General features: G+C 37.0%; 1 protein-coding gene across 3 annotated transcripts in view; it reads left to right on the forward strand.

Moving 5' to 3' along the window:
• dmtf1 (cyclin D binding myb-like transcription factor 1) overlaps positions 1-14,861 on the forward strand; it is a 59,606-nt gene that overhangs the window by 21,473 nt on the left and 23,272 nt on the right. For all 3 annotated transcript variants that reach the window (XM_028815027.2, XM_028815035.2, XM_051922485.1), the window contains 5 exons: positions 2,042-2,199; positions 5,089-5,121; positions 6,444-6,553; positions 8,690-8,918; positions 9,771-9,922. In XM_028815027.2, the coding sequence (XP_028670860.1) occupies positions 2,042-2,199; positions 5,089-5,121; positions 6,444-6,553; positions 8,690-8,918; positions 9,771-9,922 (682 nt within the window). The remainder of the gene's footprint in view (positions 1-2,041; positions 2,200-5,088; positions 5,122-6,443; positions 6,554-8,689; positions 8,919-9,770; positions 9,923-14,861) is intronic.

A 14,861-nucleotide genomic window follows, 5' to 3' on the forward strand; every position in this document is an offset into this window, starting at 1 on the left:
GCTTCATTCTTTACTTGGACGCTGTCAAAGATAAGACAAAAGAAAAACAGTTGGGGCTACACCGCGACCCCTTATCTTATAAATGAATGGTTTTCAGCAAAATAATGCCCCTTAGGATGCAAGTCTCAGAGTAAACTGGCAAAGATGATGACACTTGCTGTTAAGTACAGGCCAGGCAGGAATAGACGGGTCCAAGGGGACAGACATCAGTGGTGGTCGGGCTGTCAATCATCTCGTCTGTAGAGGGAGAAAGAGATTAGTCATTAGCATACACCTCCACCTTGTGGATCTGTTGAATTACCACCACCGAGCCTTTAAGCTGTCCCCAAGGCACACATGTGTGACAATGCGATCAAGACTTCATGCAGGACCCTCTTTCTCCCTCTTTTGCTTTGACACACACTGTGAAGTTGCGCACCTTGGAATGCCCGCAATTGTGTGGTGCACTAGGTATACTGGAGTAAGACAGACAGGTTTTGGAGTTCTCTGTTATTTGCTTTAGGACCATTTTGGTACTGGTACTGTGGTCCAACACTTCTGTGGACTTGACATGGTGATTATTTATCTCCAAAAGTGCAATAATGTATTCAAATAGATTTCTCTATTCTCAATTCAAGAATGTCTAAATTCAAGATCAATGGACATATTGCTGTTTTGTATAGTGAAAAAGAATATATTTGTTGACATAATTTAATTCAGATTAACCTTTACAGTGTCTTCATTTGCTGACCCAATGCTATGCCTTATGGGTCTTTTTTGACCTTATTCTCACATCCTCCCTTGATTACTTACCTTAACCTATAATAATAATTATCCTAACTTTTAGAACAGATGGGATTTTGGTTGTTTTTTATGGGTTGTGAACAAACAAGTTACCTTAATTGCAACAGAAAATCCTTTAAAATCAATGGTAGCTCAAAACTAATCCAAAGGACATGGCAATTTCCAAAGTGTGTAGCAGCTGTACAAAAATATGACATTTAAAAAGAAATGTTTTGCTTTATTTAAGGTTAGGTCACTTGACTAAAATCCTTCACATTTCTGAGCTAAAAAGGTTACATTTAGGATGTCTTTGTGGGTTGTGAACAAGCAATCCACCCTAAATGAAGAATAGAATTCTCTATAGTCTGGGTCAAAATTGAAATGTGTACCAGTTGTGCCAAAATGTGACATATGGAAACTTTTTTGCTTTTACTAAAAGCCTTCAAATTTTTTAGCTAAAAACATTATTTTCAGGAATTTTTGAAGATGTTGAACAAGCAAACTATTGTAAATGGTGGTTCAAAAATTACCCAAAACATATGGCAGGGTAGAATTTTTTTTAGAAGATGTATAAATGATGAGATGTTTAATTTTATTTAACCTGAACAGGTTAAGTTTAGGATGCTTTTACTAATTTAAAACACAAAACCTGGGTTGGATTTGACCTTTAGATATTGTAAGGGTTAATATCTCTGACATGTTTTTGCTGTTGTTAATGGGCTATATCTACCTTTTGAAAGCCCATGTTCTCCAGATCTGCATCTGGCTGCACCTGGTATCCCTGCACTATTGAATTTCAATTTCCAGTTAAAGACCCAAACACCCTTACTGAATCTCACTGCCTGTCCCAACGTATCCTATATGTCACCACCCCTCTTCATTTGCCACGTATTGATCAGGGGAGGTTTTTGAAAATTTTGCCAGTACCCAGTGATCTTTCTATTACACTATACCCAGAGTATTACTTCAGGGCTCCAATTAAACAAATAAACAGTGCCACCCTGTGGTTGTTCCCATTTAGCTGGCTGTTGTAGAATTAACAGATGTCTGGTTTTATTTTGAATATGACATGTTTGTTAATATACACAGTTGCTGTAATTTGGTAAATAGTAAGTGGGCGATTTAAAATAATGTATGTGTGCAGCATATCAAATCTGCTGGTATATTTGAAATGAATATTCCAGTTTATTCATTTATCCATTCCTTTCTTCAAACCTGTTTAATCCCTTTCATCATTGTATATGAAGATTTTTTTCTTCTTGTGTTTATTTATTTTTAGAAACGTGGGATTCAAGACCCAACAGAAATTATTTTTGAAATGTCCAAGGATGAACGAAAGGATTTCTATCGAAGTATTGCATGGGGGCTCAACAGGCCACTGTTTGCTGTTTATAGAAGAGTGCTCCGTATGTATGATAACAGGAACCATGTTGGAAAGTAAGAGAAATTACTGTCATGAATTAGGCAAATTGGGTAAAGATGCAATATTTAAATGATAACATTTAATAGTTGTATATATGTATAGTTTTATATATAATTCTTTACATTTTATATAGCGCTTTTCTCACTAGTTAAAGTGCTCTCCACACAGGGAGGACCATGGAAGCAGCACTACCACTGCACCACTGTGAGGTGGAGGTGGAGGAGCAGCAGCTTTACGTTGAGCACCTCCCGAATGTCAGCTACTCTCTCAGCCTCTAAGGTTAAGTCCAGACACCCTTTGAAAGAAACTCATTTCTGCTGCTTGTGTCCACAATCTAGTTGTTTCAGTCACTGCTGACAGCTTGTGACCATAGGTGAGGGTAGGAGCATAGATCAAACAGTAAATCAAGAGCTTCACCTTCTGGCTTGGCTCCATCTTCACCTTGACTGACCTGTACAAAGTCAGCATTAGACGCTGCTGCATTCCACCTGTTGTTCTCTCACTTCCTTCTTCCCTCACTTGTAAACAAGATCCTGAGATACTTGAACTCTTCCACTTGAGGTAGCACCTCATCCACAGTCTGGAGAGGGTGCTCACCCTTTTTTGACTAAGAACAATAATCTTGTACTTGGATGTGCTGATCCTCATCCACTTTACACTTCTTCCACTGCAAGACTGTATTCCCCAGGTGAGGTTAGCAGCACTCCATTCCTACTACAGTATAAACCAAGTGGGCAAAGAACGGAGTTGACAGAGTCACCTGACAGTTTGCCAGAATTGCTTTGAGGCCAACAAAAAGTCATTTTGGCAACTCATTTTCCACCAGAGAAGAGATTTGAGAGGATCTAAACTATACTATTTTTTTTTTCAATGTTCATTTGAAACATATTTTGGTATTGTTATAACTTTAACATATACAGTGGAACCTCGGTTCACGAACGTCTCAGTACACGTACAACTCGGTTTATGACCAAAAAGTTCGCCAAACTTTTGCCTCGGTTCACGACAACACACTCGGTATACGAACAAGCCAGGTTCCCTTTCGGGTTGTTCATGTTCAGTCTCTCCCTATGCAGCAAGCAAGAGAGAGAGCGCGACACACACACACACACACACACACACACACACACACACACACAGAGGCAGCGCGAGAGACAGAGGCACACACACAGGCAGCATGAGACAGAGAGCCGTGCACACATACATACATACACACACACACACACATACACACACACACACACACGAGAGAGGCGCACGCACACACACAGGAGCGCTCTAGAGAGACTCACTGCGAGCTACGAAGCTGATCGCACCCCCAGAGAATACAGACATCCCTGGGAAAACCCCTAAGAAACATGGACAGACTACCTTCACATTCCTCCTTTCCCTTCTGGCCGGCTCTGTCGCGTAATATGCCTCTCGCGCGGTGCTCCGCCTTCTTAAAAAGCCTGCACAGGCTTTTTTCAGTTTGTTGAATTGGTTGCTTGCTACTCCTTCTTTCTCTCTCAGACAATCTCTGCTCCTGGCGGAGCTGTCATCTCTGACTTGTCATGGAGCACGTTTAAACTGTTGAAAAGAGACAAATGTTTGTTTGCAGTGCTTTGAATAAAGTTCCTTTTTTTCTACAACCTCCTGTGTCTCTGTGCAAATCTGTGACCCAAGCGTGACAACACACACAGGCGCTCCAGGCTCGCAAAAGAAAGACGCACGCACACACACACAGGCAGGGGAGAGAGAGGCGCGCGTACACACAGGAGCGAGCTAGAGAGACACACACAGGCACTCCAGGCTCGCAAAAGAGAGACACGGACACACACACAGGCGGGGGAGAGAGCGAGAGAGAGAGAGGGCAAGCGAGGGACGCATAAGGTAGAGAAGGCTTGTTTTTGTTTTCAGTTCTATTTACAGTGATCGGTTCGTAGCCTGCATTGTTGCAATGTTACTTTTCTTGGTGGTTTATTAAATTACAGATTTTTCAAATGTTCATTTTTTCCCCTGTGCTTAAAACTCATTAAAAAAAGTGTTTTTAGCCAGAGGTTCCTAGCACTATAGCGCGAACTATTGCAGTGTTAGTTTTCTCTGTTGTTCAAGGTTTTCTCAGTGTTATTCAATGTTTTTACATTTAGTTTACCATTACGCTGTGCATTCTATGGTATAATTAACTATATTTGTGCTTACAAACTAAAAAATATATATATTTACATACAGTTCGTACAGTCTGGAATGGATTAATTGTTTTTACATACAATCCTATGGGAGAAATTGCTTCGGTTCACGACCAACTCGGTTTACGACCAGAGTTTTGGAACGAATTATGGTCGTGAACCGAGGTTCCACTGTAACTATATTGTACTGCAGCATTTCTTAAAAATGTTAATCTAAACAAATGTAGTGAATTCAATATCAGTCCCCTTTAGTAGGTTAATCAACTCACTCAAAATCTGTGCAAATTTTTACATTTCTATCTTTAATATTTAGCCTTCATTATAACTGCAGATGTCAATTAACTTGTTCATAAATTGTCTTTATTAAATTAAACAACACCTATTTTTTCCCATCCAAATGTATTTGGCATTTTTCCTTTGGTGCTCTAGAGAAACGAAATTTTCAAAAAAAATCAAAAGTGTAGAATTAATACTATAGTTTTGAAAGAAATAACAAATACCACGCATACTAAAAATATGCAAAATTATAAAATTGGAGCCTGCACTTAATTTGTCTAGTTTGCAGTGTTTTGACTGTGTCTTTTTTAATATCTTGGCCTAAGTGTATAATAAACTTAGCAACTGTATATACTGAAAGTCTTATGGGCAATAGGTGATTTTTTGCAGCAATTTTAGATCATTTTTATTTAATGCAAAGGATTAAGTTACTAAATGTTGTTTTTTTTTAATGCACAGGTATACGCCAGAGGAAATTGATAAGCTTAAAGAGTAAGTAGTTCATCATTATGTAATATTGTTTAATGTAGTAGTGTCCAACAATTCATGAACTATAAAAAAGAAAATTATTATTTTAAAAAAATACTTTTTATTATTGCATGTAATTGGAGCACATGTGATAAAAACACAAATCGGTTAATCAAAATGACAGAGATATGTATCCGGCCGGAACAGATAACTAAGAAGAAGGAAGTTTGGTCAAATACAGGATGAAATAGCCCTGGTATTTTGGAATTTCAGTGAGTGAAGGAAATATTGGTTTAAATATAAGAGATGAAGATTTCAATTCTTTCAGTGTACAGTAGAAATATATAAGGACTAAGGACTAGATTAGCAAGAAAGAAAGTTACACAAAGCATACTATATTTGTGAAATGTACTGGTTTGTTTAATGGCTTTCTAATAGTGACAATTACTTCCAGACACAGTTAATATATTTATTGTGAAAATTATTTTGTGTTTTGTTATATTATTTAATTAATGCTTGGTAGAAATGACCATGTCATTCAGTAACTTAATAATTACATAATGGAAAAAATAATTTAATGGATATTCTTTATATGTACTCAAAAGCTAATACAATCCCTTCATCACACTTTTTTCACGAAGAAAATGTAAAAACAAAATGTTATTAAGCTGCAGGGTGCCTATACACCTTTTCTTGTATATTTAGTGATCACAGTTGTAGTTTCAAACACTAATGTGTAGATAGTACTATTTAATTTGGCCACTTTAATTCACCAGATCCAGTTAGTTAAAATTTTAATGAATAACATTGTAGGGATTAGCCACAAACCCGCAACAAACAATAAAGTTTCAATAAATGGAATGGATCATTGCTTACAACACATTTTGTTCTTGTCTTTTAGCAGATCTCATTTTGTATAACTTATTAAATACCTAGTTTTTCAAAATTCTTTTTTTTTCCTCTCTGTATTTATACACCAAGTAATACATAAGTTACAAATGAAAAATAATGTTTCTTAAGTGCATTTATGAAGCTGTGCCTTTTTAGTGGAAAATTAAACAAGTCTATCAGAAACTACTATTCTGTAAGTGAATAATACATAATATATGCTATAATGATTATTAGGCCAGTGAGTAAAGTGTTGCTTTTCTGAATTTTTAATAGTCATTACAATTATTGTTTGATTTAGAGCATTTTGTTTGAATTTAGTCTGCAATGATGGTGTTGTATATATTAAATGGGGAGGGATGAAGGAAATGCAAAACTGCAGTTTTCAATCAGGACTTTGCACAGACTGAATTGTTCAAGTGTGACTTGAAGAATAACTCTTAATATATTTCGTTTAGACTAAGAGAGAAGCATGGAAATGATTGGGCTACCATTGGAGCAGCACTGGGAAGAAGTGCCTCTTCTGTAAAGGATCGTTGTAGACTAATGAAAGATACCTGCAATACAGGTAAGTATTTTAGATAAAATTCAGTATTAAAGAACTGAATGATAAATAATCAGTTGTAACTAGGAAAATCATGTACATTTATACATTACATACTATGTTTTAAGCTTAGCCTTTATTGTGGTGTGTAAAGGATAATGCGCTATTACAATCATATTGACTGCCATATAAGCATGCATGACAACAGGAACCATGTTGGAAAGTAAGGCAAACTGAGTTAATAAAAAATTGTTTCAATTAATTAATTGGGTGACAATGCATTATTTAAATGATGACATCTAATAGTTATCAAAAAGTATCCATCCAACCATATTATTACACTTACGTAGATTCAAGCCATGGGGTCAGTAATCTAAGCAAAGATTCCCAAACATCGCTTCTTTCTGCTACCTCCATCAACTCCTCTAGGGGGATACCAAGGCATTTTCAGGCCAGCTTAGAAATACTATATAATCTCTCCAGTGTGTCCTTAGTCTGCCACAAGGTCTCCTCCCAGTTGGACATGCCTGAAACACCTCCTCACGGAGGCATCCTAATCAGATGCTCAAACCATCTCAACTGACTCCTTTCAATGTGGAAGAGCAGCAGCTCCACATTAAGCTCCTCCTGAATGACTGCGCTCCTCACTATATCTCTAAGGCTGAGCCTGGATACCCTTCAAAGGAAGCTTGCTTCTGCTGCTTGTATCTGCAGTCTAGTTCTTTCAGTCATTACCCAAAGCTTGTGACCATAGGGGAGGAAAGGGATGCAGATTTACCAGTAGGTTGAGAGATTTGCCTTTCAGCTGAGCTTTCTCTTCACTACGACTGACCTATGCAAAATCCACATGACTGAAGAAACTGCTTCAATCCACCTGTCCGTCTCCCACTCTCTCATTCCATCACTCTTGAACAAGATCTTGAGATGTTTAAACTTTTCTGCTTGAGGCAGTACCTTATTTCCAACCTGGAGAGAGCACTCTACCCTTTTCCAGCTGAGAACCATGACCTCAGACTTGGAGGTGTTGATCCTGGTCAGAGTGCCTATTGGTTGGGCCTTTACCCATGGGATACAACCCAAATGAGCAACATGGGGCCACCCTCCAGTGGGCCCAACACCTGCAGGAGGAGTCATAAGGGTCCAGGTCATTGTGGTTAAGGTGACAGTCACAGGCAGGTGCCTTGGCGAACTGATCGTCAGCTGCCAAAACATTTGTAAACTGTAGATATTATTCACAGTTAATTTTATCTAATTTAGAGTCATTAGTCAACCCATTTGTCTTTACTATATTGTAGGGCATCTGAATAATGTAAACAACAAAAAAAACACACACAGTTACTGCCATTTTGCTATCAACACCATGCTTTCATTAATTATCAAACTTACTTTGTCCAGGGGCATATGTTCACACCAATATACTCACTCGCACATTTGCAGTTCACCGTTGCCAGATAACTATCTTTTTACATGTTTGTGAGGTGGGAGTAGAATATTTCCTGAAAACAAGATTTTCACTTTGTCAGAATAAAAATTATCAAAGCTGAATTATAATTGCAAAATTTGTTTTATGGTAGCCCTTTTTGATTTCACCAATGCTTTGCCTCACAGAAAAGGAGAAATACTTTTCCACATAAATTACCAGCATATAAAAAAGAATGTATTTATTCACCCCAATCCATATTTCATTAAGTGTTTCAGGTATGCAAGTTATAATATCTAAGAAAGCAAGACAGATGATTCTGTATAAGGTTATTATTACTAAGATTATAACTTGTATTATTAAATAAGAAATTAAAAAGTATCTGTTGTAAACATAGTATTACATACTGCAAATAAATTATAACTAAAAATGGATTGTTTTTAAGTATGTGACACACAGTAACAGTGATATATACTGATGCCTCACAGTTCTTCTACACTCCTGGGCTCAAATCTTGGCTTTGGTTTCGTCTGTGTTGTTTTTTTTTCCCTTATCCCAAAATTGTTTGTTAGGTTAATTTAGGCAATTAAGTGTATGTGTGTGCATCAATGTGCCATATATTAAGTTTTATAATAATTTATACATTTGAATGATTCTAATAATCATTATGAAAAAATAATTTTATTGTATGGATAAATTTTTTACTGTCAAGATTTATTGTGATGATTAATATATCCCAGGGAAGTGGACAGAGGAAGAAGAACGGAAGCTGGCAGAGGTTGTGCATGAGCTGACAGGCACTGAGCCAGGTCATACTGTCACTCAGGGTGTTTCTTGGGCTGCAGTAGCAGAGATGGTAGGGACCCGCTCTGAGAAACAATGTAGGTCAAAGTGGCTTAACTACCTCAACTGGAAACAGAGTGGTGGAACAGAGTGGACTAAAGAAGATGACATCAATCTTATTAAAAGGTAATTTCTATGTAACATAAAGGGCTTATTTTGCTTTAACATATCATGTTTAGTGTTTGAACTTTATTATGAAAAATATTTTTAGTTCAAGTATACCTCTTTTAAAATACTACTAGAAGAGAGTTTTCTAGAAAACATAACATAGATTATCTTTATTTGGTAAAAGCACAAGAACAAGAGATAAGTGGTACCCTCATCAGAAATAGGTTGTGTTTACCCAAGAATGCTAGAGAATAGGCAGTGGAGCAGGTATTAGGTTCTTCTGGCCTTCTGAGAGAGTGGCAAAGAAAAAGAAAAAGAAAGAGGAGTGCCTAGGAGGACAGACAGGAGGTTATTACTGCGGCCAATAGAAGGCAACACACAGTCCCTGACTGGGATCAGTACAACTGTACCCATTTTGGATACCCTGAGGGGGACCTGCCACTGCTAGCTCTAGACTGATGCCCTTGGTTTCAGAGAATGGTTCCCTTCCCTGACTGCAGAACTGACCATGCGAGAGTAGAGATTATATTGAAGATGCATGTCAAACTATAGTGCTTTATGGGATGGTTCAAATGGGCAAGTGGGTGAGTTACCTTTGTGAATACACAGGGGTGTTCTGGACTGTAGTTAAGCCCAAGGGAAGTTAGGGGTTACATTTTTTTTTTTTTTTTTTTTTTGTTGACCTAATTGGATTATCAATTATTTAAGTTATTTATTTTGACATTGGATATCATGCTTTAAGTTAACTTTGTAATATGGTTAATTACCGAAAGCAGGAGTCTTTGATTGCACACAGCATTATATTTTTAATTATATCTTGAGGTTATAACATAAAATGGCTATCATAGTGCATTCATATTTCTATTGCAGGATTGCAGAACTAGGGGTGGGTGACGAGAATGACATCAATTGGGATATTATGGCTGGAGGTTGGAGCAGTGTTCGTTCTCCTCAGTGGCTACGAAGTAAATGGTGGACCATCAAAAGACAAGTTTCAAACCATAAGGACCTTCCTTTTCCCGGTAATGATTACTTTCATTATTTGAATATCTGCTACTATACTTGAATTGCTGCTTGTATTTAGTTAGTAATTATGAATATTGTACTGTATGCGTTCATATCACTTTATGATGATAAGGCACCTTGTCTCAAATTCTCCTAAAACCCTGTCTCCAAAATGTTAGGACACAGTGTAAAATTTAAATAAAAACAGAAGGCAATGATTTGCAAGTCATTTAAGCCCCTATTTAATTGAAAGTAGAACAAAGAAAACATATAAAATGTAGAAACTGAGAAATTTTGTTTTATGAAAAATATATGCTCAATTTTAATTTGATGCCAGCAACATGTTTCAAAAAAATGTTGTGACAGGGCAATAAAACACTGGAAAAGTTGTGTAATGCTAAAAAACGCCTTGTGGAATATCTCACAACTAATTAGGTTAATTGGCAACAGGTCAGTAACATGATTGGGTATAAAAAGAGCATCCCAGAGAGACTGAGTTTCTAAGAAGTAAAGATGCAAAGAGGTTCACCACTCTGTGAAAGACTGCAGAGACAAATGTGCAGCAATTTAAGAATAATATTCCTCAATATAAAATTGCGAAGAATTTGAGGGTTTAATCATCTACGTTACATAATATCATTAAAAGGTTCCGAAAATCCAGAGAAATCTCTTTACACAAGGTACAAGGCCTAAAGCCAATACAGGTAGTCGTCAACTTACAACTTCTGCATCTTATAACCATTCGACTTACGACTGCTACCGCATCTCACAGACAAAGGACGGTTTTCACTACACCAGCTCTGTATGCCATGACTCATTCATTTCGATCTCTGTTTATTACCTGCAGTGGTTTCGACTACGTTCAGTTACATTTGCCTTACAATTACAGGGGAGAAAAGGCAATTGATCTCGACACAAAAATGAAGGTGATCAAATAGTATGAGGGAAGAAAGAAAACAAATGTGATCGCATGTGACTTTAAGTTATCCCATTATAACCAGGCACATGCTGTAGAAATGTGCTCTGGCTTTGAATCTAGTTAAATTCCAAAGCTTCTGCGTTGTGACTCATGATGTGCCATTTCGTGCAAACCGCCACAAAGGGGTAATGAAACCACACTGAACTCTTTTATCTGTTAATGTTTATTATTAACAGTCTGACAGTTAAAACAGAAAAAATGTGAGTGCCCAAACTCTGCTGGTACAATTCCTCTTGTTACAGTTAACACAATAAACACTGGGAGAGGCTCAAACTGATGACATGACATAACATAACACAGACAAAGAAAGGATTTGTGAAGTTGTTAAAGTTTTGGCACCCATGCCAGCAACAGTAATAATGAAACAAAATAATAAAATAAAAAAATAATTTACAAAAAATAAATGATTGAAAATCTACACATTGTGCTAGGAATGATGATAAAAAAGGAAATAAAATAGTATGACTTAAGGGACTTACTATACAGTACTATACATAAGGTCAGGTTTGAATACATATATCGGTCCGTCTTACATCCAGATCAAGTATCGACTGGTCCATCGGAACTGAACGTGGTCATAAATCAACGACTACCTTTATTGGATGACTGTGATTTCTGGGTCCTCAAGAGGTACTGCATTAAAACAGACACAATTCTGCAGTACAAATCATTGCATGGGTATAAGAACACTTCAGAAAACCATTGTTTTAATAGAGTTCATCTCTGCATCTTCAAATGAAAGTTAAAACTTTACCATGAAAAGGACTGAGACAAAGTGGAGAACTGCCCTGATGTCTGACGAATCAAAAAAAAATTTTTTTTTTTCCAAAATCAAAAACGCTACAACCTCTGGTCTAAAGAGAAGATGGACCATCTGGCTTGTTATCTGTACCCAGTTCAAAAGCCAGCATCCATAAGTGGGGTGCATTAGTATACATGGCATGAGTAGCTGGCAAATAAGGGAAGGCACCATTAATGCTGAATGATATGTACAGGATATGGAGCAATGTACGCTGCCATCCAGGTGAGGTCTTTTTTTAGGGATGGTCTTGCTTATTTCAACAAGACAATGCCAAACCACATTCCATGCATTTTACAATAGCATACCTCTGTAGTAGAAGTGTCCGGGTGCTAAACTGGCCTGCTGCAGTTCAGACCTGTCACAATTTGAAATAATTTGGTGAATTATGAAACAAAAAATATGACAAAGGAAACCCTGAAGTGTTAAACAGCTCAAATCCTATATCAGGCACGAATGGGACAACGTTTCACTTTCAAAACATAAGCAACTGGTCTCCTCAGTTCCCAAATGTTTACAGAATGTTGTTAAAAAAGGAACTGATGCAACAGTGGTAATCATGCCCTGACCCAACTTTTTTATAACGCATTGATGGCATCAAATTCAAAATGAAAATATGTTTTTCAAAAAACAATGACATTTCTCAGTTTCAACATTTGACATGTTGTCTTTGTATTGTTTTCAATAAAAGATATGGTTTACTTGATTTGCAAATCATTGCATTTGGTTTTTATTTACATTTTACACAGTATCCAAACATTTTCGGAAACAGAGTTGTTACCAACATTTTTTCCATGTACTTGTTACCTTAATCCAAATTATTAATAATTAACTATCTTTTGGACAAGTGTAAATCTAATAGCTAAATTTTTCAGGACATGTTGAATGTGATAAGAAATTAATTCAACATGCAGAGTCAACCTGCTTTGTTATGTATGTGTGAACTGCATGTGTACAAAGTGGTGGAGCTGAAGAGAATAAGTGACAATTATGTTTCTTGTGAGAAAATTGAAGGATCAAGCTGTTATGTTTTTGAAAAAGGAGTTTGTGGATATGATAAAAATATGTAAAGCCCAGCTGGAGTGATATTGGAATTGTTGAAGGCATTTGAAGGAGCTGAATGATTGACAGAATTGTGCAACATGATTTTGTGTGAATGAGGATTTGTGAAGACCAGAAAAGCAGTGTCCTTATTATACAAAGCAAAGGATGATTTACTGGAGTGAAGTACAGATGCATACCAAAAAAGATGAGGTTTGGAGGTGGTGTTCGATTAAACAAAAATAAAAATGGCTTCACCCCCAAAGGATTCCTAGGACAGCGAAGAGTGAAGGAAAAATTATCTAGGGGTCAACCATCAAATCTAGGTTCAACTAGAAAATGACTGTTATACTAATGCTGATGATGTATTGGTTATATAAATATACATTATATAAATAAACTATGTTTTTTTTTTTTTTTTCTGTCTCAGCAAGTCCTTAATGGGGTGGCAGTACTTTTCAGAATACACGTTCAAACAAACATCCTCTCTTACTCATGCCATGCCAATATTGAACACAAATTTAAACTAACACTTCTGTCTTCAAGATATAGGGAGAAAAATTGTGTAAATGCCAAATACAGACCTGAGGAGGATGTGTAAACTCATGCTGATGATGAGTGTTGCAGTATTTAAACTTAGTTTTCTGCATCTTTGAGGCAGCAGTGCTAATCACTACATCATTATGTGGTTCAAATATTTTTAATCATATATTTATTTATGTTCTTGTGGAGAATTGTTAGCCATACATTTGCTATATACACTAGGATATATGACTAATCCATGTAATATGAGCTTAGAAGCAAATACGCAGTGAACCTACAATATGTGGCATCTTTGAGACAAACATGCACCTTACTACAAAATAGTGAAAACTCATTTTATTGGATTTAGGAGGAAAAAGCAATGTGGTGTAAAGTGGCAGGGGCTTTCAGTTTTAAATAATCATGGTCTCGGTTTAGTGCTGGCCTGCAAAATGTAATATGTGTGCAGTTATGAAAGTTTTTTTGAGTATAGGCATGTGTCAGTAAATAATAACAAAAAAAAATACATAGCGTTAGCATTAGGCGGTGTCAGAGTGCATCTGCAAATAGGAAAAAAGGTTAAAGGTTATTTCCATGCTGAAAAGGAAAGAAAATTAAAGACTGTATAGCTTTCATCAGGTTTGTTTTAAAAGTTTTATTTCTCTCTTGAATGGTACAGTTAATATAAAAATGTAATACACTAGGCAATTTTACTTTCTTAACTCTGGTCAGTTCTCAGGGTTCAGTGCTGCACCTGTTACTTTTAAAAATAAACACTACAATCACTCATCAATATTTTCAGCACATGACTATATTCCTTCTTCTTTTTCTTCTCTGTTACACTAATCACCTGCATGTCCTCTCTGACCATATCCATAAACCTTCTCTTAGGCCTTCCTCTTTTCCTCTTACCTGGCCACTCAATCCTTAGCATCCTTTTCCCAATATGCCCTACATCTCACCTCTGCACATGTCCAAACCAACGCAATCTCGCCTCTCTGACTTTGTCTCCCAACCATCCAACTTGAGCTGACCCTCTAATATACTAATTTCTAATCCTGTCCATCTTCGTCACACCCAATGCAAATCTTAACATCTTTATCTCTGCCACCTCCAACTCTGTCTCCTGTGCTGTAGACCTTCCCTTTCATTCTTACCGATACCTGTCTGTCACAAATCACTCCTGACACTGTTCTCCACCCATTCCACCCTGCCTGCACTCTCTTTTTCATCTCTCTTCCACAATCCCCATTACTCTGTACTGTTGTTCCCAAGTATTTAAACTCCTCCACCTTCGCCAACTCTACTCCCTGCATCCTCACCACTCCACTGACCTCCCTATTATTTATACACATGTATTCTGTCTTGTTGCTACTGATCTTCATTTCTATCCTCTCTAGAGCATATTTCCACCTCTCCAGGGTTTCCTTAACCTGTTCCGTACTCGCTACAGATCACAATGTCATCAACAAACATCATAGTCCATGAGGACTCCTGTCTAATCTTGTCTGTCAACCTGTCCATCACCATTGTAAATAAGAAAGGGCTCAAGCCTGATCCCTGATGTAATCCCAGCTCCACGTTGAATGCATCTGTCACTTCTACTACAGACCTC

The sequence above is a fragment of the Erpetoichthys calabaricus genome, chromosome 1, assembly GCF_900747795.2.
Source record: "Erpetoichthys calabaricus chromosome 1, fErpCal1.3, whole genome shotgun sequence".
NCBI classification, from domain to species: Eukaryota; Metazoa; Chordata; class Cladistia; order Polypteriformes; family Polypteridae; genus Erpetoichthys; species Erpetoichthys calabaricus.